Raw genomic sequence first — 27,513 nt, 5'->3', positions numbered from 1 at the left:
GGCTGCTAAGACCTCTGAAAGAGATAACTTGGCTTTGGGCAACCCGTTCCTGGATGTTCCCCAGGGAAGAAGCCCGACGAGGGGCCGCGCAGAGTGGTGCACATCCCGCAGATCCGGGCCGGGAACGCCACCTGGCGGGAGCGGGGCTCGAACTCACGATCACGAAACCTCTTCGCTCCGCCCCGCGCCCCCCTCCCTCTCTTCCCCCGTAACCCCGCGGTGCGTTCCCAAAAGGTTCCGGGCACTTCCGGTCTCGGCTTGGCGGGAGCGGAAGTGGCGCTGCCCGGGCCCGTGTGCTGCTCGCACCGTCCCGGTTGCCGCGGAGCTGGAGCGGGTGAGGACGGGAGAGGGCCGAGAAGCGGGGCTAGGCGCGCCCTCCGCGGATCTCTGCGGCTTCGGCAGCACGCTGTACTCTCAGCCGGCGCGGGGACGGCGTGCGTGGGGCTCGGGGGTGGTGGGGTGCGAGGGCCCGGTGTTGGGCCTAAGGGGCGGCGAGGCGGCTGTGGGGGGGGTATGTGTGAGTGTAGTTTGTGTGTGGATATGTGTGTATAGGCGTGTGTTTCCTTGCGCTTGGGTCTGTATGTGTGTATATCTGCATGCTTGCATGTGCGTGTATGTTTATGAGCGTGTATCTATGTTCTGTATGTGTGTGTAGGTGTGTATGCATACAGTTAGGTCTGTGTGTATGCACAGATACGTGTGCATATGTGTGTGCACGTGTTTAAGTGTGTGTATGGATTTGTTTGCATGTGTGTGTACCTTTACGAGAGAGTATGTATCAGTATATGCACATGTGCATCCATGCAGTTCAATATATATATGCACGTGTGTGTTTTTCAGTAGATGTTCCATGCCCAGGAGCTGCACACTGACTCCAGCTCTTTGCTTTTCCCCTCCCCATAGCTGGACAGGACGGTGGCGGGCAGAGCCAGCAGGCAGGCGACGAGATGGCAACGGGTGCAGATGTGCGGGACATCCTGGAGCTGGGGGGTGTGGAGTCTGAGAACACGGGCACCATCAACAAGAAGGATATCATCAACTCAGATAAGGTGAACTGCCACATCCAAATGGCTGCTGCTTGTTTTCTGGGTTCTGGTCGACCTGGTGTGTGGTGTCTGGGATGGATACTTGAGGAAAGATGGAATAAAACCTGTTCCTGTCATAGTGTGTTTATTTTCAGGTTCCTGTGGTGTACCTTGACATGCCTGTAGGGCTCTGCTTCTGGGTTCCTGTGGCTCTTAGTTAACTGTACTACTGTAGCATTTTGGGTAGTATTTAAGCTGTAGCTGTGCAGATAGTGTTCATGTGAGCCAGGCATGAATCCAGGATGTTTTAAACTGTCTCCAAAATTCCTATCTTGTAATGGGAAGAGAAAAACATGTTTAGCATCTAGCCCCCAAGCATATGCAGGCAATACAAAGCAGCTCTGCTTTAGAAGACAAAGGCATCATCTGTCATGTTTAAATGATCAATATCCTAAAACTGAACGAGCAGTCCCTGAATAGACAAGCTGTGTGCCTGGTCTTGGGACAGCTGGGAAGTGTTGCCTGTGGGAATGTGGACAAGATGGGAAATAGTGAAGTCCTCTATGGTAATATGCTACTGGGTGCTATTGCCTTATGTGTTTTAAATTCAGGCAAGATCTTACTGTTTCATGCTTTACAAGGAGTTGGGAAGGTCAATTCACAGCTGTAAAATGGGATGTGGAGTGCTTGGAAATGGTGCAGGGGAGATCCCCAGGGATCTGTCTGTAGCAGATCTCATTTGAAGTAAAGCAACACCACCATCTCCCAGAGTACTTCCTTACTGTCTTTGCTTACTTCCACTGGGATATTTGGCTCTGAAGAGAACTGCTGGGAATAGAGCACGTAGTTTAAAATTGGGTAATGGAAAACTGATTACTCTCACTAATTAGGAGGTTGTAGTGTTACAGTCACCAATTATCAGCTGTTATGATAACGTGTGTCCAGCAAGAAGCTCACTGGCTGGATTCAGCCTGTGATGTTGTGCTGCTGAGTGTGTGTAACTGTGAGTTCTTTGATTGAGATGTATTTGTCCTTTGACCAGCAGAGAGCTGAACGAGTACTGTGCATATCTGTCTCTTTTGAATTGAAAGACAAAATGGGGTTCTTGTCAAATTTGGCTGTCTAATGGAAAGAGAGAGGAAAGGGAATGAAAGTGGGAGGTATTGGAAGGAGTGATGGAGGCCATGTGCAGCTGTGAGCAAAGCATTTGGTATTTCTACAAAGTACAGGAATGAAATCATACCAAAGGCATAAGCCATTATCGTGGAGGGAGATAAACATCAGTAATAACGATGCAGCACTTGCTCAGGAAATAGTTCTTTTCTCAACTAGAAAAGAATCAGATTGATGTCTTTAAATAACAGGAGAACGATGAAGTACTTTCCAGTCCATTAGTGACTGAGAACGCTTTAAAAAATTACTGGGCATAAAAAACATTTAAATCAACAGGACCAGGTAATTTGTTCTCAGGTCCTAAAAGAGCTGGCTGAGGTGATCTCTGGCTTGCTGACATTAACTTTTAATAAATCTGCAAGTGCTGGGGGAATTCCAGAAGCCTGGTGTTCAAGCTGGACATATGGTGACCCATGGGTAGCTGCCTTCATTGGCCTTACATCACTCCTCTGCTAAGTGATTGACAAGCTTGGAGAAAGGTGTTTGATTAGGAGGGAAGAGGTTGCTAATATAATGAATGTGTGTTGTGAAGTTGTATGGAAAAGAATTGTAGTCCAAGATAACAGCTTTTTTCCTTTTTTCTTTTTTTTTTTAATAGGGTTTTTGAATTTTCTTGGTAGAAGTGTCTATAGGATTCAATACAGTTCATGTTATGGTGTAGTATTTACTGTTATAAAATATTCTTATTTAACAGAGATAATACACTTGTTTGCCATAGCACTAAAAGTAGTAGGCAGTTAGAAAGACCAAATGCTCTGGACTACTCAGTAAACTTGGCTCACTCAAAGGGTACCTTGATAATGCAATAGGTAATGCTACTTCTTCATAAAATTGTATAGGTAACAGAAGATGGATTATGTCTTAGACACCATCAACTCTGGCAAGATTTTTAAGGGCTAGATTGAGATGTCTGTCCTGAATTCTCAATGTGAAGATCGTATGTGGGGAAAAAAAAAACAAAAAACAGTAAACAAACAGAAGCTTTGCTGTGTAAATGGGGGACTTGAGACAGGAAGGAGGGTTTACTTGTATAAGTGATTCTTCTATTAGTTTTGACATGGGGCTGCTGTAAGTTCAGCAGATCAAAGTTACAGGAACTAGGAGAGGATGGGAAGACAACTCTGACTTCTAAAGGTAGTAAGAAAAGTCAGTTAATTAAATGTGTTGATACCTTAATGTGGAGACAGTACTTACCTAGAGACGAAAGGCTTGGCATTACCAGCCTATGAAAACTGCAGCCAGATTTCGACTCGTAACTTAAGTGTGTGTTTTCAGAAACACAGGTGACTGAGCAGTGGTGAGTGCTGTTACTGGAAGCAGGCGTGGTCTGTTGATGTCTCCCACAGGAACTGGCAGTTTTCTGGAGAAACTCAAGATGTCTAAAAACAGATAGAAATGAAGAATATAACAGAGTGGCAGCTCATGTAGTTCTGTATGTTCCTTTGTGAATTGCCATGTCTGAAACTAAAATTCAAATATTTTGTTTCAGAAAAAATCCAAGAAATCTTCAGAGACATTGACGTTTAAGAGGCCAGAAGGAATGCACAGAGAAGTTTATGCACTCCTCTACTCTGACAAGAAGTAAGAACTTGAGTTCACGTGTACTGGTTGTAGGGTAGCCTGGGCTTTTGGTAGCAGGGTAGTATCCATGTGCATCTGCAGTCTTGCTTTTCAGAGTCATCGCCCTATGTGCTTGGCCCACTTGCACGCCCCTCTCTTGGACTTCTGTGGGCAGTGCCTTGCCTCTCTTTTAAATTTGGGAGGTTTGCTTTGTACGTGAAGTGAGTTAGGTCCATGTGCAATGGGCCATTGCAGTCAATGCAGTGTTATTATCTCTCTTTATCTAATTTTATTCTGTTTGTGGCTGGGAATACCACCCACTTTTGCAAAGAGAGTTCTGCTGCATCCCGTATTTGGCTTGCTCTGGGTTGTGCCCTTGCACCAGAGGGTTCTTGATTGCGTTCACACTTATCCATGCAGTGCATTCTGTCCTCTGATGCATGCAGCTTTCAACTTAGGCAATGAAAATTATTTCTTTGGCAGTATATAATCATCTCTGAATGCTTTTTACCTCAGAGGTTTTGAGCTGTGCTTTAGCTTACATTAGTGCTAATCTAGAGTTGGCTTAGAGAAATTTAGAGCTAGGTGCTGTTGTATGATCAGCCCTGAAGTGTCGTGGAAGTGCTGAGCGTGTTAAGATTGCAGTCTGGGAAGTGCAAATCCTGGAATAAAAGTTCAGTTAAGGTTTTCCCACCCTAGACATTGAGGTGGGGAGTCCCACTTTGTGTCTGAACTCTGGGTCTGTCCTGGGCTTCTTCGTGCTTCTCTTCAGCTGGTGCTTTTCTCTGCCACAGGGATGCACCTCCACTGCTGCCAAGCGATACAACTCAGGGGTATCAAACAGTCAAAGCAAAGCTGGGGTCCAAGAAAGTCCGGCCTTGGAAGTGGATGCCCTTCACAAACCCAGCGAGAAAAGATGGAGCCATGTTCTACCACTGGAGGAGAGCAGCAGAGGAGGGAAAGGACTACCCATTCGCCAGGTTCAATAAAGTAAGTGGGGTCAGTTTCAAACAAAAGCATATAAATAGCAGCTGGGAACTATCCTTTCATCAGCCTTTTGAGTATCCAGACAGGAAGCTGGTTCTTTCAATGTGTGAAGGCTTAACTAGATTTGACAATTGCATTTTAAATTGCAGCCTGACCTGCATGCAGCCTTGTAACCTCAGACTATGATGTTTCCAAATCCTTCAAGCTAAGTGGGCTCAGTATGTGGTCAGGACTTGCCAGAGTATCTCTGTGTTTCAGGGGTGCAGTCACCAATTTGGTAAAGAGGCACTGTACCATCTAATTAGCTGCTTAACCAATGTCCTTTCCCTGATTACAGGCTGTGGGTAGTAAAAGATACTCTATTCTGAGTAAAGCATTGAAGTCCTGAGTCTTGTTATCTTGCCCAGTATGAAAAAATTCACTTGTAGCTTCTTGGCCAAAATGCTGGCTTGCAGCCTTTTGGCCAAATTCCAACACAGATACTGAATTACATCGCATTCCTCTGAAATTGCTCCTGTGGTATCAGTGTGGTGCAGTACCCTGTTCTTTGCATCTTATATTAAATTATCACAATGTGTTGTTATAATCTCCTGCTGTCTTTTGTCCCAGATGTATCTGCTTTGAGTGGTTAGTGCTTTCATGTGCATACAGAAAGGAAGCTACATCAAGATTTCTATTTCAAAGTCAGGACCTCAAAAGTTAGGATGGAGCAGACTTAGTATGCCTCCATAATGTAATTGAACCCCCTTTATGATGCAAACCTCAAGGAGGAAGGAAAAAAAAAAGAAGCATGCAATCACATGATTCTGCAAGAGCACTGCTTGTATGTAACTGTATACAACATTTTAAGTTTGCAACCCGTGGAGCATCAGCACTAACAAAGCCTGGCTTCCTGCAGAGTTAAGTGGTTGGTTGACCTTGTGTGTTAGAAGGCTCAAACTCTGACTGATGCTTTCTCTTTTGTTGGGACACTGGTAAGAGCCTCCTGTGGTATCTCTTCTCTGATGTCTAGGGTGGAAGTCTGAAACAGGACTCACTTAGTCAAGGCACCTACCAAGCTGTCTGCGTGAAACTTTGAGAATATAATTACCTCTAAGACTCTACCTCTGTAACAGTTTTCGACTGAGTTCAACTAAGTTTATCAGAGGGGTCCATGCTTGGGTGTTGCAATTATACGGTTCTTGTTTCCTTAACTTTATCACGTGCTGTGAATTGACAGACAGAGAGGTCTTCAGCAAGGCTGCAACCTTTAGATTAGTGGTACAGACATTGCCATCTGCACACACACGCACACAACTATGTAATATTAGGAGCAAGTTGTTACCCTTGCTGTGGATCTGTGGTGGGGAGGGTGGAAGGCACCCTTGTGGAGCTCTGCAGATATTTGCTACATCACAGAAATTTTATTTATTTTTTCCCTGCTCTTCTCCTGGATCCTTCTTGCAAACACCATACCATACCTGTGTCTCTCAGTCCTGTTAATGAGCCCACTTTCTCATGCAGGCTGTCCTGCTGGTCACTCAAACTCTTTAACACCCCTGTGCCCCTGCTCAGTTGCTTTGTCTATTCTCTGTGCTCCCAGTTTCCCACTCAGAACCATGTGAAATAAGAGCATGAGATCAGTGGTGTCAGAGCCAAGCCTTGTCTTGGCCAACGTTCTCTTTCTGGCTGCTGTTCATAAAGGCTCGAAGAAAATGAGAAGGGGGCAAATATGGAGCATTTCTTGCTAGTTTCTGCTGGTGTTTCACTTGGGGCTTTCTTAACGTGGAATTTGTTTTTAATAGTGAGTGCATTCAGGGCAGAAGTTTGCTTTGTGAATATTCTACGGCACTGAGTTCTGGCAGGTTAATTTTGTGTAGCAAGAAGAGGAGCTTCCTTGTTCTTCAAAAACTGCTATCTTTGTGTTTCATTTGGTGCCTTTGAGCTCTTGGCACTAAAGGCACTAAACTGTCTTTGCTATGTACAGTGTTTTCCATGCTTTGACGTGCATCTGCCCACTGTTCTCAAGTATCCTTTCTTTGAAAATGGGTGGACTGTGAGTGCGTGTTGCTGTTCTAGAGGTACGATGGGTTTGTGCTTTGGCTGTTTCTCTTTTTCTAATCATTTTTACTTTTCAGTTTGTCTTTTCACTGCTGCTTAGCATTGTGCTGGTGTTCTCATAGAACTGTCTCATGGCTCCAGGATCTTTCCTGAGCAGTTTCAGCTAATTTAAAGCCCATCATTGTGTGAGTTTATAGTGTGAAATGAAGGACTGAGAGGGGTTTTCTGGGCCATTGAACCCTTGTCTTGTTTCTTTCAGGCCCTGCACCATCCAGTCCCTTTCATAAACTGATCAAATTTCATTTGTTGGAGTTTCCTGCACTTGTGCTTGCTTGGGTAGCTGTTCCAGTCGCTGTCTGCTCCATTTCACATTTCCAGGTTAAATTCTCCATGTTAACTGGGCGTTTTTTTGTTTTTTTTGTTTTTTGCAGGCCAGTTTCTTTGTCTTTTTTTTCTTTTTTTTCTTTTTATCCCTGCAAGTATTCTTTACGTTCCACCCAGGATACTTGAAGCCTGCAGTCTCTTCAGGCTTTTTCAGGCTTCCTTTTCTAGGCTCCTTTCTCATCCATTCTGTGGAGAGAGGACAAGCTCCCCACCCCATTGCTCATCCTTGTTGCTCCTCTCTTTACTTGTTCCCATTTCAGTTAATCTTTTCTGAGCATTGGTTGGTAGAGTTGTAGTTGGTATTCCAGACAAGGTCTTGTTATGCAGCTGAAGCCCTTTCAGTTTCTGCTGGAAATCCTCTCAGGGACCCGTGCTTGCATTTTCATGGCTGCGTTGCGTTTGAACTGATGGTCATCCCATGTCTCAGGCTTCACATCTCATGAGAGCTCATCTTCTTAAAGGAGACTTGCTTCTGGCACTGTGGTGCTTAATTATGTTCCTTGTACTCAGAAGTTTCTTTCCATTTCTGCTGATCCAGTCTTTGAGTTGTTCCATTGCAGATTCATACACTGAGTTGCATGGCTACGAGGTGCTAAAACCTTAAGCGACTTATATGAGCAACCAAAGTAACTTGCATAAGTTATCTCTTCGAAGGATTCCACACTGTGTAGCCTGTCCATAGCTGGGGAAGCCTGTGAGCTGCTGAGAGAGTTTGAATTGATATCTGGGGACTGCTCTTTGTCTCATTTTCTATGACCAGGAATCTGCCATCCACTGCACAGGGCCATGCTACTTTCATGTATGTATGGTACTCTAAAAAAAAAAAAAAATATATATATATATTTATAAAGAAGTATAGGACATCCTTATGGTGTCTAGTAGGATGGCTTTTCTTTTGATGGAAGTAGTGCTTGAAGGCTGAGGCGCATGCAGTGTCTCTCCAAACGATATTCTTCACCTTTATGCTTCTGTGCCTAAGTGCTGGAAGAAAGGCAGGAGATCTGAAGAGGATGATGTGGGGTTCATGAGGATGAGTTTTCTGCTGTAGGACTCAGAAGGGCATGGAGGTTTTGAAGTGTGTGTGCTGCTTATGTGCATGTGATGTTTTCTTGTGGAGGCAAGACCTCATCAGGCAGAACAAGGTTCCACTGCAGGAGTGGTAAGGGAGCGAGTGACTTTTATTGTTCCTTTAGTAATCTAAGGAGTTTATCTAAGTCACTATGTGACTCTTGTGTTCTGGATAGAGTCTTTGCAGAGCAGTTTAAAGCAGGAGAATGTGGTGTGGATTTGGCCTTTTAGACACCTGGGATGGACTGCTGTTGAAAGCTCTGCTGGGGAAAAGGGTAGATGAAGAAGGAAAGGCAGAGTTGTTTGGAAAGTTTACAGGTCTCAGTTGTACTGCACCTGGTCTTTCTGATCTTCATGTTTGGTGTGGATCATGCTGTGAAAGAAGTGGGTTGTGTATCAAAGCAGGAAGTATGCTGGAGAGTAGGACCCACTTCTTGTCTATCCCATTCCTCCCAAGCAGTAAGCATGTCCCAACTGAAGTAGAATCAACTGTCAGAACAGCTGATGCCACGGTATTGGTGCTGCTGTGTGGGAGGAAGGGAGGGAAGCTGGCCCAGCCTTGATTCCACTGTCACGTTTACGTGGCAGTTTTGCAACCTGTTTTCAGGATGTGGGCTGGTGACTGCATATATCTACCACCTGAAGTAGGTTTCAGCCTACCAGGCAGTAGTTCTAAATGTCACGTTTGTGGTGCTGAGATCCCATGTTGTTCCTTATAAATTCCTCTGCCAACTGTTACACTTTCTCTCAGGGCACGTTGCTTGGGGTCCTGGCAGCACCTCCCCGATCCTTCATCCTTCCTGTCAGCCTGCTGCTCTTGCTCTTGGCTCCAGAATTTCAGCCCCTGCTAGCTGGCTGTGTGAGAAGGGCTGTGCTGTAAGAGAGCTGCCATGTTTTTCTTCTTCCCTGCTTAGACAGTGCAGGTACCTGTCTACTCAGAGCAGGAGTACCAGATGTATCTCCATGATGATGCGTGGACCAAAGCAGAGACAGACCACCTCTTCGACTTGGCTCGGCGTTTCGACTTGCGCTTCGTGGTGATTCATGACCGCTATGATCACCAGCAGTTTAAGGTGAGTCCCAAGGGCCAAGGTGCTGCTGGCAGCTTGCTGTAACAGCACGGGCAGGGCTTGCTGCACTGCAAAGAGCAAATTACCCTTTATATCAACTTAATTAGGGGAAAATAATGAATTATTGGCAGCAGGGAATATTGAATTTCCAGCACAGGGCATTGCTGCTTGTTTTGTTTGTAATTAAATCCACTGTGACTTGTGCTCATTCCCTGTTGCATTTTATTAGAAAGTTAGGTTTGACCCTGCCAGGAGAACGACTCATCGTTCCCTGAAGATAAGGCAGCTGGGGAGTTTGTTTAACTGAGCAGGATAGCTGCCTTCCATTGTAGTCTCAGCCCTGGGAGAAGGATCTTCTCATGTTCCCTTGGAAGAGTGGGATTTTTCTCTTGTGCTGCTCCTGACTTGAGATTTGTTCTGAGTGCAAGCTTCTGCCATCTCTCCAGTGACACAGAGACCATCAGTGGTCTGAAGATGCAATCCTGGTGTCATGGTCCTAAATCTCTGTAACCTCTTGGTGACTTGGTAGTGATGTGATTCCTACAGAAAGCCTTCAAGAGCTGGAAGCTTTTGTTGCCCTCTGAAACACTTGGATGAAGAGCATGTAACAAAGTGGAATAGCAAGAGTCTGCTCATTTGGGCAGCACAAACACCTTTGGTACTTGTGATAAAACGTGGCTTAGGTTCCGTGTAACATTGGGCAATGAATTGTTGCAGCTGATGCCTTCTTGGCTGTGACTTAAATAGCCATTGTCTACAGCAGCTCAGAGAATGCCTCTGATGTGTTTGTCAGTTTCCTGGTAGCACATTTCCTCTGCAGGTCTGGCAAGGCTCCCTGCTAATCCTCATCCCAGGTGTTCTCTTACATCTAACCTGACATCCTTCAACTAGCATGTCCTTATCTAGCTACTGTACAATGTTTTGCTTGGCTCTTTCATAATATAGTCCTTTTTTGATGTCTTCCTCAGAAAAGATCGGTGGAAGACCTGAAGGAACGATATTACCACATTTGTGCCAAGCTGGCTAATATTCGTGCCGCTCCAGGCACAGACCTGAAAATCCCTGTCTTTGATGCTGGCCATGAGAGGAGGAGGAAGGAACAACTGGAAAGGCTGTACAATAGGACACCAGAACAGGTAATGGGGAAGAGAGTATTGCTGCTCCCAAAATGTTTATGCCAGGCTAAAGTTAGTGGGTGGATGAAATAGACCAAAAGGTGGGAAAGGGGAAAAAAAAAAAAGACTGAACAAGAAAACAGCAACACCTGAGTACTGCTTTTATTTTGGGATTGTGCCATTTTTAAAGGGTACAAAGGGACAATAACTGAGGAATCTGACTGCACATGTGAGAGAGCTGGAGAGCAGAGTTATGTCCTCTGGTAGCTGCTAGTACCTTCATTGTGACACTTAACTGTTAGTCCTCTGAATAGCACCACATTCTCCAATCAGTGTCCTTAGATACCAACAACATGTGAAAAAGCTTCTTTATTTCAAGGGTTACAGAGCACTGGAATAAGCTCATCAGAGAGACTGTAGAGTGTATCTCTGGAGATACTCAAAACTCACCTGGATTCTTTCCTGTGTAATTTACTCTAGGGAATATGCTTTAGCAGGAGGTTGGACTAGATGATCTCGAGAGGTCCCTTCCAATCCCTGCAATTCTGTGGTATTTCATAATATCCTTATGTGCTGAGTTCATTCCAATTCCTATAGCCTCACAATGAGCACATACCATCTCCAGGGCTGAAAGGGACCCTAAGTCCCCCAACAGGGAGATAATGGTTTCCTTTGGAGTATACATCTTGCCAGAATTGATCAAAAACTGTAAATTGGCAGGCTTAGTTTTCCTCTCTGTTGAAGTGATGGAATGGTCCTGTGATTTAGAGATTAAGGAGCTGTACATAACCCAGTAGTCTGGGAAATTCCTTTTCTGTTAGGTGCTCAATGTAATGATAAGTTAATGTGTGTAACGACTCTTCTTGTCTTTCCCACATATATTGTTGTGCTGATATTAGATGTAATGTAATTACATACCTGAGGAGGAGGGGAGCCAGCTTTTCATAGAGCTGCATTTGGACCTATAGCATATTTGAGGTTTTTTACCCTTCTGTCCATGCTCATTCTCCGTGTCTGAAGGGGAGATTAATCACTTGTGATTGCTGCTGAAGGGTGGACTGTGGATGTTGTTGTACAGTCAGTAAGAGTCATTTGTAGGCTGGTCGAGAGCATCGTTGTTATCAGTAGATGGCCCCCTTGTCTTGCTAGGCCTCCTCTGCTACTCTGGTTGCCTTTCTGTGCTCTGGTCTGCAGGTGGCAGAAGAAGAATATCTCATTCAAGAGCTCCGCAAAATCGAAACCAGAAAGAAGGAGAGAGAGAAGAGAACACAAGATCTGCAGAAACTCATCACAGCTGCTGACACCACCACTGAACAGAGACGTGCTGAACGCAAGGCTCCCAAGAAGAAGCTGCCACAGAAGAAAGAGACAGAGAAGCCTGTAAACATTTATCTTTTTTCTCCCTTCTTTGTCATCGGGCTGGGTAATGTGTTTGCTCCAGCAACTCTACCAGGATCAGGCCTTCAGCATTTTAGGGGGGAGAGTGGCTTTTGGCTGCTTTCTGGCAGATACTCTTTAGATGAATTTTGGAAGGCAGAATAGTCCAAGACAGCCATTTTCAGAGAACTGTAGTATGTTCTCTGTCTCCCATTAGAAAAGCTCTGGTTTAAATCATGTTTTCCTTTCCCTACCTGAGAAACAGGATGAAATGGTGTCAGCCAACCATTCATGCCTCATGGCAGAGAGAAAAACATCTGTCTCTGCTCTCCCAAGGGTGTTCTGCTACTGCTGTGCAGGATTGTCACACAAACCCATTGTCTTTCACCTGCCTTCTTTTCCTGGTCCATGTTTTTCTCCTCCTCCACACTCCTGGTTCACAGGAACGTTTCCTCAAGCTGATTCCATGTCTTTCTCCCAAACCTCAGCTTTTATCAGAGCAATCCTGCTAAGATGCTGTGTCCAGTCTGGACCCCCCAGTACAAGAGAGACATGGACATACTGGAAAGAATACCAACAGAAAGCCACCATGATTATAAAAGGAGTAGAGTATGTCTGCTACCAGGAGAGGCTGAGGAAGTTGGGTCTGTGCAGCTAGGAGGAGAAGAGCAGGAGAGGGCAGGGAGAAAGGTGATAGATATTGTCAATGTCCATAAATACCTGTAAGGGAAGGTTCACAGAGGGCAGAGCCAAGCTCTTGTCAGTGGTGCCCAGTGCCAGAACAAGAGGTAACTTGCACAAACTGCAACACAGGAGGTTTTGTCTGAACATCAGGAAGCACTTCTTTACTGTGAAGGTGATAGAGTGCTGGAACAAGTTTTCCTGAAAAGTTATGAGATCTCCCTCCTTGGAGATTTTCAAAAGCTGCCTGTGCATGGGCCAGGACAACCTGGTTAGAGTGGCTCTGCTTAATCAGGTGACCTCCAGAGGTCCCTTCCAACCATTCAGTGATACTCCTGCATTATAGGAGCTATTGTTTCTCATTTATTTCTGAGCCAAGCTAAAGTCAAAGAAGCCCAGAACACAGAGGTTGATTCACATTTGATGTTACCTTAATTTCATTTTCTGGAAAGAGGGCAGTGTGAACTGAACTAAAATCAGCACCTTTGGTATGTAGGGGCTGTTAGAACATCTCGGATGTTTCCATCTAATTCCTAGTAATTCCTGTCCATCCGCACTGTGATCAGAGAACTCTTGTCATCATCCTTCAAAAGGTTCTGTGCAGAGAGGGGAGAGAAGTAGTGAATGCTAGACAGTTATTGCCTGGTGAAGCATGCCTAATAGCCACCACTGCCTTAAGACTTTCCCCAAACACCCCCACCAATGTAACGACTTTAGTAGTGCTGGGGACACTGTGCACTGAATTCCCATGAGAGCAGGTCTGGTAAAGCTTACTCACTTGTCTTCCTCTGAATAAAGCAGCTCACCATTAGTGGTGATGACAAAAAGGTGATGGTGGAGAACAGGGCTGGAAGGATGCTGTGGAAGCCAAGGTGAGGGAATTCAGCACTAAATGCTTGTGGGGCTGTTGCCTATCTGCAGTCATGTACTGGATAGGCACGCCGTGGTGGGCAGAAAAGCACTTTCAGTTGTTGCACTAGCATCATTTCAACCATGACAGAGTCCATTAGGAGTCAATTACCAACCATAGCCGGGAAACGTTAAGAAAAAAATTGCATTTTAACTAAGAATTTGAATCGGGAGCTGCATCAGCATCATTTCAACAAAGGAAAATCATTTACCAAAGAGTCAATTGAGGTTGAAGCGTTTACAGCATGTACAGGCACGCAAGGCAAAAGAACTCATTTAATTGCTTATGTTCTGAGCGCAGTCAGAGTTGTCTCAGCACAGCCAACAGTGCTGATTTACCCTCACTGCTTGTGTCAGGGTGTTCAGCAACAGACTGGGGAGCAAAGCTTGGGACTTCTGAAAGCCAGCCTTTATCCACAGGAAGCAGGGAGGTCTGGTTTCTGATTGCAGCCTTCTCTGTCTCTAATAATGCAGGGAGGAAGGCTGCAACCTGCTCAGGATCAAAGTGATCCCCTAAAAGTTGGTGTTTAGAGATGACTTTTTCCACCACGGATGAGTTTAGAAAACTCTTCCTGGGGCCTCTGGTGATTGGGATGACCGGAGATAACACAGATTTTAACGCCTGGCCATGCAGGGTGATTTGCAAGGTGTTATCTCCAAACGAAGACATATAGGTAGCTGATACAGCAGTGGGAGTCAGTGGCAGGGAACTTGAAGAATTGAGTCACTGTCCTTCAGCATCTTTTGTGGTCGTGGGGCAGCCCTCAGTTGTGTCAGCCCTGTCTGGAATGAACAAAGAGCAAGCTGCACAGCCTCTTGCAGAGAAATGATGGAGCAGCAAGGTGAATGCTGTCTCCAAACAAATTGGGAGATTTGAGATGATTCTTCCTTTTGGAAAAATATGATTGAGTGTGCATTTTGCAGAGACTGTGGCTATTGTTAGATTCAGCCATGAGTATCACTGACCCATCCAGAGGGCCCTGTACTGTTCTATGCAAAGGGTCCTGAAGATAGCCTGGTTTTATCACTTAAAAGTATGCTCACCTCTTGCTTTGCTCAGCAGCACGGATGTTTATGGTTGATGGGTTTGCATTTATTTTTTCCATTTTGCTTAAATGCAGCTTATGCTGGGACATCAAGCAGCAGCATTAGAAGTTTACTTCCTCGTATTACTTCGCTTAAAATTTGAAGTGGGGAAGAAAGAGAACTGTCTAATTAAAGGACAAATGGAAAAATGTGCATGCACAGCAGGCTTCCCTGGAGGAGTGCAGTCCTTATGATCTGTATATCCTCGTTAGTGGGTTCATGTCTGTGCAGATCAGAAGTTTCTTAGCTCTTACATTAGAGAATTTGGAGATTTGGGAAGTCTTGGGCTATTTTGATCAGTGAAATGGGCCCAGGTTAGGTAGGGATAATTGTGTGCAAATATGCATATGTTGGTACCACCATTTAAGGTTAGGGTTTATGCTCATTAGATGGGTGTAAGACTTTGTGGAGAGCAGTGCTTTTAAAACAGACTAACAAAGTGCTTGAGCTCTCCAGTCCTACCTTCGGCCTGAGTGTTTGTGAGTTTGTTTGGGATTTTCTTCTTCCCCCACCTCTGACGTGTGGCCTGGCAGGTGGTTCTGTCATAGGAAACAGTGTTTCCCCTTCAGATAGTGCCTCTATCAAATGTTGTGTTTTTTGTTTCCTCCATCAACACATCCTGTTTCGATCTCTTTCAGGCCGTTCCTGAGACTGCTGGCATCAAGTTTCCTGACTTCAAATCTGCAGGTGTCACGCTGCGAAGCCAGAGGGTAGGCTGTTGTTCTGGTCCTGTGGGACCTCTGTTAATATCTTTCAGTCTGCTTGTTCTCCTTTTATAGCTAAAGAAAGTCAAGATCTTGCCTCTAAAATAAGAAAGGAATTCCATAAATGTGGAGACTCAGAAACTAGGAATGCTGGCTCTGTGAAAGCCAGCACATTGCCTTGCAGGGGCACCTGAGCTTGCTAATGTTTGTGACTTGTGTGTCCACTCTGCTGTTAGACAGGTGTGGCTGGCAGACCCAAATGGAGCTGTCTTAATCCAAACAGCTTGCAACCAAATGTCACAGGCCACATAGAACATGTGGGTTAGTAGATGAGAAGGTGCATTTAAAGACTGGATCTTCAGATTTTGGCTTGAAAAGAGAGAGGGACATAAATGCATCCAATTTTTAGCTTTTTTATTACCGGTATCTAGATTTGGAGAATATGTGTGGGAAGAGCACCTTTGTTTCTCCTGTCATGCAGATATCTCTGAGAAAAGAACATTATTGCTGTTTCATCTGCGAGACTTGAGATCTGTCTCTTAGCGACAGATTTTGGGATACAAAGTCAGGTGAAGCTGCCTGGATGGCTGAATGTTTGCAGGGGAGTTTTGATGGCAAAATCCTGTTTGCCCAGTACAAATTTGGTTTCTTTTTCTAAGCAGGTAAAATAATCCATAGTTGCATTATTGCAGCAAAGATGGAGAATTAGGTTCCTTTCCCTGCTCCCTCACTTTCTAGATCACTACAGAAAATGTTTTATGGGATGCTGCTTTCATGTTCATGTCAGAATAGTTTCAGATCTTGTTGGGAGTACCCTGGGGCTGGTAATAAAAGCATATTGGGGATGCTGCTGCTTTAACTTGTAGGTGTATGTGCACCTGTTAAAGGTGGTATGCCTGTGCAAAGCCACTGCTGGGGGGCACCCTTAGTGCAGAAGGGCCACCACCTGCAGGTTACCTGGGTGAAAAGGGCTGCAGCCTTGAGGAAGAAGAAGAAGAAAAAAAACCAAATAAAACCAAATATCTCCCAAAATAAAACCAACTACAACACAAAAAAAAGCCACCAAGAAAAAGAACAGCAAATGATGGGCAATACTGCAGTGTGTGTGCTGAGATTTATGGAGGCATGGCAGATGTGTTCTCCAGCACTAAGATAAATAGAGTAATTTATGGAGATTGATTTAGATTTTGAAAACTAATAAGTGATGGCTGATCTTTCTTATTTTTTTTCCCCTGAAAGAGAAACTGAGCAATAACCTGTCAGTGATGGAACCATCTGGCAAAGCCAGCAGCCTTTTTGTGTGCCAAACAGCACAATTCAGATCCCATCCTTTGTGAAAATGGGTGCCACAGGCTTCTCCCTGTTCTCTTTAATGCTTAGAGGATGCTGTGCCATGCTAAGGCATGGCAGTCTGCTTCAGCAACTTTTTGCCTGTGGTATCCAAGCTCCTGAGATGACCTAGGGCAACTTTTTATGCTCTGCTTAAATTTTTTGAGGTAAATGCTGGTATTAGAAGTACCAATCATTTGCACATTTAAAAATGCTGCTTATCACTGGTCTAGATGGAAAAAACCCAGCACTTTGCTGCTTGGAAACATGAATCTTCCTTCCAAGGCACCAAACAAATTCATTTGTAGTCTTTAGTCAGTTGCCTGGGTTCTTTATTTAATTCTTCCCCCCCCTTTTTATTTAAAGGAGAGCTAATAGGTTGACTTACTTCCCATATGGAGAATGGGGAGAACTGATTACAGGAGGTCAGTACAGGCCTTGTGAACTGGTGAGAGGTGCTGAAGTGTGAAGCGGTATAAAGTGAAGCTGACAATCCATGCTAATCCAAATTCTTTACTTGTGGGATTTCTCCACACTGTTGATATTGGATTGGTAAGAGTGGGAGCTGGCTAGGGTTAGTGGGGGAAGTGGTGTTCTGTGCTGGAAACCTGTACTCTGGCAACATTCAGTGTAAGATGCTTTGCTTTGAGCACACTGGGAAATGATTCCTAAAGGCTTCTGACATCCTGCAGTTCTTTTGCCTGAAGACTTAAAGGGTTCCTCACCTAATGGCTTCTGTTGTCCTCTTCGTTGTGTACTTTGCCCTTGTGCTCTACACATCTGTGATTAGGTGCAGCTGGATTTTGCACTGAGAGCCGGGACTCAACCTCTGTCACGTGTGAAGAACATATACCATCCCAAGGCTAATAGCACTTACTCTTTGATTAGAAAGATTCTTTTATTTCCTGAAGATTTACAATTAGCCTGATAGCTTGAGTTAAAATTAATATATAGAAATGTGTCCTTGAAGAAGTTGTTAGCGGTCTGTATTCAACTGAATTCGTTCCCAGTAGTTTTAATGACGGCTGCTTGGGCTTCTCTAATTCTCCCTGTTGTTAAAGCTTACAAAAATCTTATGCACAGGCTGAATTTGAAGACTTTTTCTAGGATTAATGGTCACTTACAGCCATTATTCTTCATAACTGAAACTTTCTCCTTCTGCAGACACTGAAGAGTAATCTTCGGTGAGTTCGACAAGCTGCCTTCTGTCACAATGGCTTCAGTCTCCTATTGTTCTCCATAGGGCTGTGGCCACGAGCAAAGAAGGCCACAGCCCCTGTGCCCTTGCTCTGCATGGGATTTCCCCTCTGCCTCCTGACAGCACAGATTGTGAGTTTCTCTAATGGCAGTGGGAAGCTGGGCATTATGAAAAGCTTCATCTTCATTCAAGTCAGAGTATTGCCTTGGTGCCACGGAGAACAGGAGGCAGTAGCAGATGTTTGGGAAGGGAGCGAAGCCTTTCATGAGTTCCTTGAAAAGGAATTTTACACCTTTGCCTTTGGTGTTAGTAAAGCTGTTATGAAAATAACACCAGGAATGTATTATTAATTCTAAGTGCTACTTCTAGAAAGCTTCCTGTTATACCAGCTCTGCTCAGCTGGGAGGGCAGGTAGCCAAAGAGGCAGCGGAAATGAGAGACGAGTAGGGAATTTGTATGGGGAAAGGAGAGGAAGAGACTGAAGGGAAAGCAGGAAGCCACGAGGAAGGCTTTGCTGAGGGCCTGCCTAAAGGGAAGGAAAACGAGAGCTGCTAATCTTGAATCTCTTCCAGGGTGCAGCCAAACCAGCAGTAACCACACGTCTGTGATCTGTGCCATGCCTTACTTCTGCAGGGCAGAGCTGGGTTTCTTTTGAACTCACCACAGTGTTTCTATGCTGTGTCGTGTTCAGCCTAAGGTTTAACCTTAGGCTTCATTTTGTTCAGAGCATACTTTAGCATACTTCTCTTCAGTGTTTTACCTGGAGTTGCTCATTTTTTTCCTTAGCTTTATGTGCACATTTTAAGTTGTAATTAGCTAGTGCTGTTGAACAGTGACAGTGGTGCTTTTAGGAAGGAAGGTGATGGATGCAAAAGGGTGGACATTTGTCCCTGTTCCTACGTGTTTGAAGTATTGATCTGTGTCCTCACTCTATTGTCATGGCTTTGGAAACAAAGGAACTGTAAGAAAATCTATTGAATGATGTCTCATGTGGTAACAAAACAGAACTTGAGGGTGAAAAGGAGCTTGTGGAGATCTCAGCCAGCAGGAAAGGGATGCTGCAGCTCGGTCGTTCGGAGCTGGCCATCTCTCAGGAAGGACTTTTGGCCCTTTCTGCTAAGCAGCCTCTTGTAGACAAATTGCCCCTCAAACCAATTAATAAAAGCAGAAGAAGGAAAATTTCAGCTACAGCTTTAGTACCCATTGATTCAAATATTCACACTCACCAGCTTTTAAATATTTACTAGCCAGCTGAGCGTTTTGTTTTCAGCACTGATTAATGAGTAAGAGTTTAGTGTGGTTGTAGGGGGAATGCATGTGTGATTTCTTTTCCATCTTTTTTCTTTTTTCCTGGAGTATGAACTGAGTGCTTACTGCAGCACTGAGATGAATGATACTTGAGGGGAAGATGGGGTTGTGTGTGTGTGTGTGTGTGTGTTTATCCTCCCTATTTGGTCTGACTCACAGTTAAATGGCCAAGCACAGTGCCTGTTTGCTCTGTAGCAGAGACTGTTGGCTCTGTTCCTCGCCTGTCATTAATGCAAACCCAGACCTCATGGGCTGTGACCATGTGAAACATCTGTCTGTCCTGTGATCAATACTGTCCCTTCAGAGGTTTAGCTTCGGAAGCAGTTCCATAAAATATCAGTTTATTTGGATTTGATAAATTTAATTACTTGGAGCAATTAATAATTTATTTGTTTTGTATTGATTGCAGTCTAAGGCATCTCAGTAGGATGGTCTGGTGGTGGCCAGCACGCCCTTATTAGGCAGGAAAGTTTATGTTTGCAGGTCTGAACTTCACATGCATCAGTTAGCTGAATTGTGCTTGTTGCTTCTGCTAGCAGTTTTTCAGTAGCGAAGCTGTAAATTTTGCTCTCTGCAAGAGAGTGGGAGAGAGTAATTTCCATGGGGAGCCTGCCAGAGGCACGAGAGGAGGACAGCGTGCTCGTTTCTGTGAGTAAATGTTATGAACAAGTCGTGCAGGCTGGATCAAATTCACGTTGAGGCATTACCATGGACATGTTGTGTTACTTGCCCTTTAATTAGGGCTAAGTGAATGCTGGTGTGTTTCCTAATTAAATGCATGTCTGTAAAGACTGAAATAGGATGAAAATATGGGTGTACTTATTGATGAAGAGAAAGGTAGTAGGATACATCTTGAATGAACTAGGGAAGGTGAATCCGATGTGCTTCCTCTGTTGACATCCTTAACTAACCTGCAGGGCAGTTAATGTTCAATTGCTGGAAGAAAAATGCATCCATCACCGTTTTCATGCAGCTCCGTGCTGTGCAAGAGCATCTGGACCAAAGCCTTCCTAGACTCTCAGGTAGAAAGAGAGCACGCTGGAGCAGTAATGGGGTTTCTAAAACGAGAGTAGGTGTAGTCCTCCAGCAAGTAAAACAGGTTTCATCTACTGAGTATGGAATTTGTTTTTATGCACAATTGATTTGGGAATTTGTGAGGTATGTCTGACTTCAGTCTAAAAACAAAACCTCAAAGAACCATTTTCAAGAGTTAATGCAGACATGTTTTCTTAGAGTCTTGTTTTATTTAGCATTAAGCCTCACTGATGGAGGGAGTTGATGGTCACGCGCCGTCCCAGAGGGATCGTTGTGTTTAATGTGTTACACTGCATCGTAGGGATGGCATGGCACTATGATTTTGTTATTTTTATCTTTCCTAATTCTCAGTCTGGCAGATCAGTGGGCACTGGTGTAGGACATGGGATCTGTGGCTGTAAGCTGGGGCAGGGGAAAGTGTATATGTTCATTGAGGCAGAGGATAACTGCGGAATTTAAACTTCTCCAACTTTTGTGGACACCCGTTGTAATTACCCATCCACTTCTCGTTGTGCTGCTTTAGTTCTGAGCAGTTAAGCACTCTAAATTTCCAGAAACGTGCACAATCATACCTGAAATTGAATTTCTCTGTTGGGCTCTTTTAAATTCCAGAGCTCTGAGGCTAAAAGACTTAATATGGTTCTTTCCTTTCTTGAGTCTGAAAACCGTGCAAAAGTGGAGGCTGTCTGTTCCTGCACAGCAGAGCCTTGCAGGGGGGAAAGGTCGACCTGCTTTCCCCATCTTCAGCCAGAAAATGCAGACAGCACTATTCATCTGAAACTTAGGCACTCCATCTTCCTGGAAACCCACTAAACAACGCAGTACTCTGAAGGCACCCGTGAAGAAAGTGCCTAACGAGAAAGTTCTCGTGAACTGCTGCTGAAATCCACGAGGAAGGTGGTTTTCAACGTCAGCGAGCTGTTATGATGCTGAGCAGAGGTCGTGGTGTGTAAAAGCACAGATTCACAGCTGCAGAGGCACGGGTCGGAGTTGTTGGGATTAACGGTTTCAGGACGTTTCGTTGAGGGCTGTGGAAGGATGGCTTGAATTGGAGTGCAGCATCAGGGAGGGTGAGGTGTTGTGTGGGTCGTCCAAACAGCCGTTGATTAATCCTTTAAAACTCTTGGCTTTTGGCAAGAGACTAAACCTGAAGTTTGAACATCAACACAGGCTTTTTGGGGGGTGCTGTGAATGCCAGAAGTGGAGCATTAACAGGAGCAGGATGTTTAAGATGATGGCAGGAGTATCACTGCACGTGGGACGTGGCTCAATCTGTCCTTGTAGGTGCTGCAGGCCTGGCCTGTTCCCAGTGCAGACCCCGTGGCCGTCGCTACCTGCCAGCTGGTGATGCTGCAGGACTCAACAGGGCATTGTGCCACAAGCTCTGCAATTACACAGAACGTCATCACTCTTCCAAAATCAACTCAGATGCGTTTATGACTGTGCTTCAAAGTATTGTCATAAATGGTGAGAGCTGAGTGGCACGCAGAAACAGATGAAGTGAGCCCGTTTGGGGAGGCTGCATCTTCGGTTATTTCTTACCGTGTTTGTTCATTTAATGAGTTTTGCCAATTTGCAATTAATTTGCAGTAGGTCTCCTAGTCATTAGTGTGAATTAGCAAAGCTTTGTTGGCGGGATGTCTCCAACATGAACTAAAGGCACAGAAAATCCTGCATGGTGTGGAAGCTCGGCACGGTTTCCCTGGAGCAGCAAGGCTTGCCTCTGCGCAAGGAGGCTCTGGGGCACTGTGGTGTTGGATCATGCAATTTTCTGTGACTCTTTATTTATTTTTCTCCTGGTACACGGGGTTCTTGTGTTTAGTGCGGGTTGTTTATGGCAAGGACAAAGGATTGCAGTCCTTAAATCAAAAGCGACGTCGGTGTAATTATAAGCGCGGGCTGGTGTTGCGAAGAGGGCTGTAGGGAGAGGCTGTCAGAGGAGTAGAGCATCCAAAATATAGTAACCTCAAAAATCCCAGCTAATCAGGTTTCTGACTAGAGCAATCTGTTTCCCAGCTATTATTATTATACGGGGACTTTAAAGATAATAAATAACAGTAATAGCCTAGTGTAAGGAAGGAAAGAAAAGGGCAAATGCCATTCACCTCGGAAGCTGTGGTTGCTCGTCAGAGTTCTCTGAGGTACATGATTTCCCTCAGCTCCTGCAGGGGGCTCATCCATGACAATGCCAAGAGCATCCCTGGAGCTGTGGGGTAAGCACTGAGCTTGCCCTGGACGTTGCTTTTTGGTAATGCAGAGGTATGGCCTTCAGACACCAAATATCCCAGCGTGCTCATCTGTAGCCAGGGAGCTGTGCTGCAACCTGCAGTCCCTGTGGGCCACCTCATTCCTCAGCACTGAGGGCAGCTGATGCAGCACTCCCAGCATGTCTCTGGGCAGCTGCTGAAGGCGTCAGAACAAAGAAGGCTTGCTGAAGTAAGCTTGGGCCTCTCTGAGCCGTTCAGGACATGAAGACTTCTCCCCTGCAACAAGGCAGCCCAGCTAACGGACCCTGGCTAACAGATTATCAGCAGCATTTGAGTAATAGACTACTCATTTAGTTTTAATACATTTTGCATAGAGAGCAATCAGCCTTCATCAGTCTTAGAGATGAATTGGCTTAGCCAGCTAAATTCTAAAAATATTAGTCTGACAGCAGCCACATAAATCATAACATTTTCTTAATGACGGTAAAATTAAAATATACTCTTGCTTTGAGAAACCAATGAAGCCTTCCTCTTCACAGGACAGAGCCTCCTGCCTGAATTAAAAGGAAGTTTAATTGATGTATTTTTAAACTAAACAAACAGCCCCGTTCCTCCTCAGCATCTCTGGTGCTCCTTTATTTGTAGTGAAATTAACTAGTGCTGTCTGTCCCTGCCCCATCCGCTCATCTTCAGGAGCATCAGTAAAGGCCTTGGCTCCGTGCTCATTGACCAGACTCCGTTGGACAGGAGCAGGACACACAGTTACTTACACTTGAAGGTTTTGCCAGAGCAGTCGTTTGCGTTGCTAACAGTTCCCTGTGCTAGTGAAAGCCTCCTCAGGGAAAATCTTGTGCTCTTCCTCAGGCCAGCAAACCAAGACCTGCTGTCTGTCCGCCTAGCCAGGCGTGAACTTTTCTGGTTTCTTGTCCTGTGTTCCTGCAGTTGACTTGTGTTTGTCAAAGTGCGTCCTGTCCCTAGCTAGGAAGACCGTGATATGGGTGTTGGGGCAAGAGTGAAGGCAGACTCTCTGAAAATCGTGCAGGTACTGTGTGTCTGGATCTCTTCATGATGCTGGGCTTTCTGGTAATGGTTTGTGCCCTGGAAGTCAGGGATAGCACAAGCAGAGCTGCACTGCTTGTCTTTAAAGTTTTAGGTGGTTCCTTGTGGGGCAGAACCATTCTCTGAGAGCCTCTTGCTCTCAGGATCATTTTGTGATGCTTCAGGCTAGCTCAGGCACTGAGCCAAAGACTCTCAGGGTATATAAACAGGACAGAGGTGCCCTCTGGTCCTTGGCTGCAAGGGTGGGGTGGAAAAGCTGGGGCTGTGGAGGTGCAGGAGGACATACCCAGCCATAGCTGGAGGGCCAGTAAGGTGTGCAGTAAGGTGTTTGGCACTGCTGGGCTGTGAATTGCCTTTCTCCTGGTCTGCCTTTTAGTACTGTCGAGGAAAGAATGTACTTTCATTTGTTAACGGATGCATTCACAGGGCTTGGAGCCCTGTTGTCCCTGCCATATTGTGCCAGCTGCGTTTGTGCAGCTTGTCATCTAATAAATGCTTGGTCTGAGCAGCTCGCACTCCTGCTAGAGCCCAAATGAATGCAGAGGAAGGACCCTGCTAAGTGTATGCATTCTTCCTCTCCTGGCCAGCTCCGATTCCCTTTCATAGCTCACATCTGATGCTTCCTCTCTCACCTAGCCCCTTAGCTCCGATGTAAATGTGTGTTCACACTTCCGCCAGTCAAGTAACTGTGCTCTCTCTGTCTCTCCCCTTTGTTATAAAGCCCGCTCTGTAAATGAATCCCACAGGTCTGGGGCTCAGCAGGTAAAAGGAGAAGTGAGTCTGTTAGCGCATGAGTCTAATCAGGCCGGCTAAAGCGAATAAAGTAGGGCAGCATTGCACATTAGCCACTGTGTAAATGAGCCCTTTGATGGGCTGGGCACCGCGGGAGAGGGTTTGAAGCCAAGAAGAACTTTTGTTGTTAATTCAGTGACACATGGAAACTGTAAAACAGCGTGTCTTGCACACACACGAGAGAGAAAATAAAAGCCTTCGCGACCGGGCTTTTCAATACCTGCCCTCGGACCTAGTCTGAAAACTTTCAGCCCCTGTCTCCTTCTCTTACCACTTGATTTTCCTTTCTTTCCCTTTCTTTTTTTGTTCCCCCTGCACTATAAAAAGAAAAGCTCTCTTGCCTTTTGAACTAGACGGCTGTGAGTGAGGGCTATCTCTGAGCTGTGTGGCTCTGTTACCTTTGTGTTCCAGATGAAACTGCCAAGCTCGGTGGGACAGAAGAAGATTAAAGCCCTGGAGCAGATGCTGATGGAACTCGGAGTAGGTGAGTAAAGGGGGCACGCGAGAGAGAAAGAGACACACAGAGCTAGCCTTTGTTCTTGAGATGGGCTATTTTTTCCCCTAGTAATACAGCCAGTTTCTTGAATAACAGTATGTGAATGGTTTTTAAAATATTTTATGTGCTTAAAAAAAAAAAAAAGAGAAAGAGGGTAAAAGCCAGAACAAGATGCACGGGGCTTTTTTTTTTTTCCTCCCAGTAGAAAAATGTTTTAAAAGACCCTTTGTTTCTCTCTTGTTTGGGTCTTTTTAGCTATCAAAAGAGGCAGAGCAGTATTAGGAAGGCAAATCTCAGCCTTGCCGGGAGAGGTACTTGTAAGTGCGTTATGACCATGGCACACACATTGTTCAGGGCTGCCCTGTCTCCCTTTCAAGCTTCGTTTCCTCTTAATTTACTGCTCACGGTGGCAAGTCCAAAATGCGTCTGGGACTTTTCATCCCCCCCTTTATAGGTGGCGTGCTGTGTGAAAATCTGGAGCACCTCTGCTGAAAGGCGAGTAAACATACAGCCCTCGCTCTTGAACTCTAGTGTCTTAGCAGCAGAAAGAAGGGTTCACTTCCCATGTACGGTGCCCGCGCGTTGCTGGAGGGGGAGCAGTGCGGCCGCTGCCCTCCATGCAGCAGGTACAGCTGGCAGGTCCTGCAGGTCCCGGCACGCCGTGCCCTTTGCTTGGACCCCTGATGGCTCCTTTTCCCCCCACTGTGTCTGGGGGAATGAAGAAATGAGAACCCTTTCGGGTGATTTACAAAAGCTTACCGTGCCTGCTCCCGGCCCTGACTTCTGTTAGCTTTTGTTAGTCTTTTGGGCCGACGTGTCTCTGGCTTGACACGCTGCCTCAGCGACCGTGTGTGGTTTTGAAAGCCTCATGCAGCTGGTAGAAGCAGCTCAGCCCCACTGATTCCCCTTTTCTGTTTTAAAACTAAAGAAGTTACTGTTGTGGGTTTTTTTGGTTTTTCTTTTTGTTTGTTTGTTTGTTTTTTCCTTTAAGGAGCAGTCTGTAGCCCAGGGAAAAGTAGGTATGTCTTCTGAATGACAATAAAGGATAGATGGAAGGAGATTAATTGTGGTATATGAGCGTTGAGGGGAGTGGTAGGATTGAGGCCAAGAGTGCCAGCTGAGCTTGCTAGGGAAGCCTTGGAGAAGGATCTGAGTGCCTCTTAGAGCTCACTTTCCATGAGGGTAAGGAGGGGTTTCTGTCCTCCCACTCCAGCTTTACAAAGTACACACATCTCAAGGGCTTCCTGGAGCTCTAGCCACATGGTGCCTTACAGTACAGAAAAGCACCTGGCCTTGGTGTGGGTGAGCTCAGCGCTAGCAGGGTGGGGTCACGTGGCCGTGCTGCAGCGGGGCAAATCCACAGAGCTTCATCCTTTTCTTTTCCAGAACGTGTAGCTATTCCAAGCTCTGCGTGCATGTGTGTGCCTGGCTGCAGCAGAATGTGTGGTGTAGGGTGCTGGTCTGCCATTGGAACTAGACCTCTGTGCGGATCTTCACACGCGGGGTTGCAGCTCTGGGTGTTTAACAGGGCTCCTTTTTCTCCCTAGATCTCAACCCTATGCCCACCGAGGAGATTGTGCAGATGTTCAACGAGCTGCGGAGTGACCTGGTACTGCTGTATGAGCTGAAGCAAGCCTTTGCCAACTGTGAATACGAGCTGCAGATGTTACGGCACCGCTACGAGGCCCTGGCCAAAGCCGGTAGTATCGGCCCCCTCAGTGTGGAAGGCACCCACCCAGATGGCCAGACAGGGCTCGCCATGGAGGAGAGCAAGGGAGATGCCAAGGACCAGATCATTGACGTAGTAGGAGCACCTCTGACCCCCAACTCGGTGAGGAGGAAGGTTGTGGGGGCAGAACAGGGAGCACTCAGGTCTCCGACACAGATGCCGTGACGAGCGCTGGGAATGCTGCCCTGCTCTCCCTCCAGGCGTGCGCGTCCCAGGGAGCACAGCGTGCCTGTTCCCCCAAGTCCCGGTGCTCTCTGGGCTTGTCTCCTGTGCTGGACAGTGTTCTTGGTGCTATAGGTGGGGTCAGCAGGTCTTTCTTCATCCTGCATGCAGGCAGATGGCTTGATGTGGGTGCCACCGTGGACCAAAGCAGTGAAGCTTTGGGTGATGAGAGCTTACACCGGGGCAGCAGCAGTGATGCCAGTACAGCTGCGGGCCTGAGGCATTTTCCTCTGAGCCACGTAAGGGCTGCTCAGCAGAGGGAAGCCAGTGGGAAAAGCAGTCTTGATACGATGAGCCATGAGCTGCCCAAGTCCCTGGAGCAGAGCGGTATCCCTGCCTGAGGCAGGAGGCTGGGCAAGGAGAGAGGTATTGGAAGAGCTGAGGGGTGTTTCTATACACCGCTTCCAGTGCTGAGAAAGAAAAACTAGACCTCGGAATTCTTGAAGCCACTGGAGCTTCACCACGAGCCCTGCAACAGCGCCCTGTGCGTGTCCACCTGCAGGCTGCATGTCGGCAGCCCTCTCCTCCCTAACTCCGTGAGGGTAAGTTGCCCAGCCCCTCAGCCCTGAGGCAGTGGTATGCCTGGGGGTCAGGCAAGGCTGCTTTCCCCTCTGCGCAGTCCCCTGGAACAGCTGAGCTGAACTGTCTGACAAAAAGCTGCCCGTCTCCACACAGTGGCATCCCTGGCGCCTCAGACATACTGCCCCTGGAAGCGTCACAGACCTTTACTTTCTAAAATGTATGATGTATTATTTCAGGATATTCAGAACACCTTATCTGTCAGCAGCAGAGGTGACGCATTAATCTGGACTTGAGTAATGTCCTATTGAGTTGTGACAACATGGAGTCATAAGGAAGCGTTCCACCGAGACAGGTTCATGTTTGCAAAGAAGTCTTCTGAATCTTTTTTTCACTGCATTCAATCTCACCCTTCGATGCGGTCCGGAGTATCCCAGCTC

General features: G+C 45.9%; 1 protein-coding gene across 1 annotated transcript; it reads left to right on the top strand.

The window, feature by feature from the left end:
• Positions 1 to 281: 281 nt before the first annotated feature.
• Positions 282 to 26,951, top strand: DMAP1 (DNA methyltransferase 1 associated protein 1). Its single transcript, XM_065740115.1, has 10 exons — positions 282 to 334; positions 841 to 1,049; positions 3,688 to 3,779; positions 4,553 to 4,748; positions 9,152 to 9,310; positions 10,276 to 10,443; positions 11,617 to 11,802; positions 15,114 to 15,185; positions 24,519 to 24,591; positions 26,151 to 26,951. Exons 2-10 carry the CDS (start codon positions 948 to 950, stop codon positions 26,495 to 26,497), a joined length of 1,395 nt encoding a protein of 464 aa, XP_065596187.1. The 5' UTR covers positions 282 to 334; positions 841 to 947; the 3' UTR covers positions 26,498 to 26,951.
• The last annotated feature ends 562 nt before the right edge of the window (positions 26,952 to 27,513 follow it).

This window comes from Cyrtonyx montezumae, unplaced genomic scaffold (assembly GCF_038088225.1).
Source record: "Cyrtonyx montezumae isolate F1298 unplaced genomic scaffold, pur_monq_1.0 scaffold_1, whole genome shotgun sequence".
Classification (NCBI taxonomy): Eukaryota; Metazoa; Chordata; class Aves; order Galliformes; family Odontophoridae; genus Cyrtonyx; species Cyrtonyx montezumae.
This window is presented reverse-complemented; position numbering and strand designations above follow the sequence as displayed.

Coding starts and splice junctions, on each gene's coding strand:
- DMAP1 (XM_065740115.1), top strand. CDS start 948: ATGGCAACGGGTGCAGATGTGCGGGACATCCTGGAGCTGGGGGGTGTG. Junction 1,050..3,687: donor ATATCATCAACTCAGATAAG/GTGAACTGCCAC, acceptor ATTTTGTTTCAG/AAAAAATCCAAGAAATCTTC. Junction 11,803..15,113: donor AGAAAGAGACAGAGAAGCCT/GTAAACATTTAT, acceptor GATCTCTTTCAG/GCCGTTCCTGAGACTGCTGG.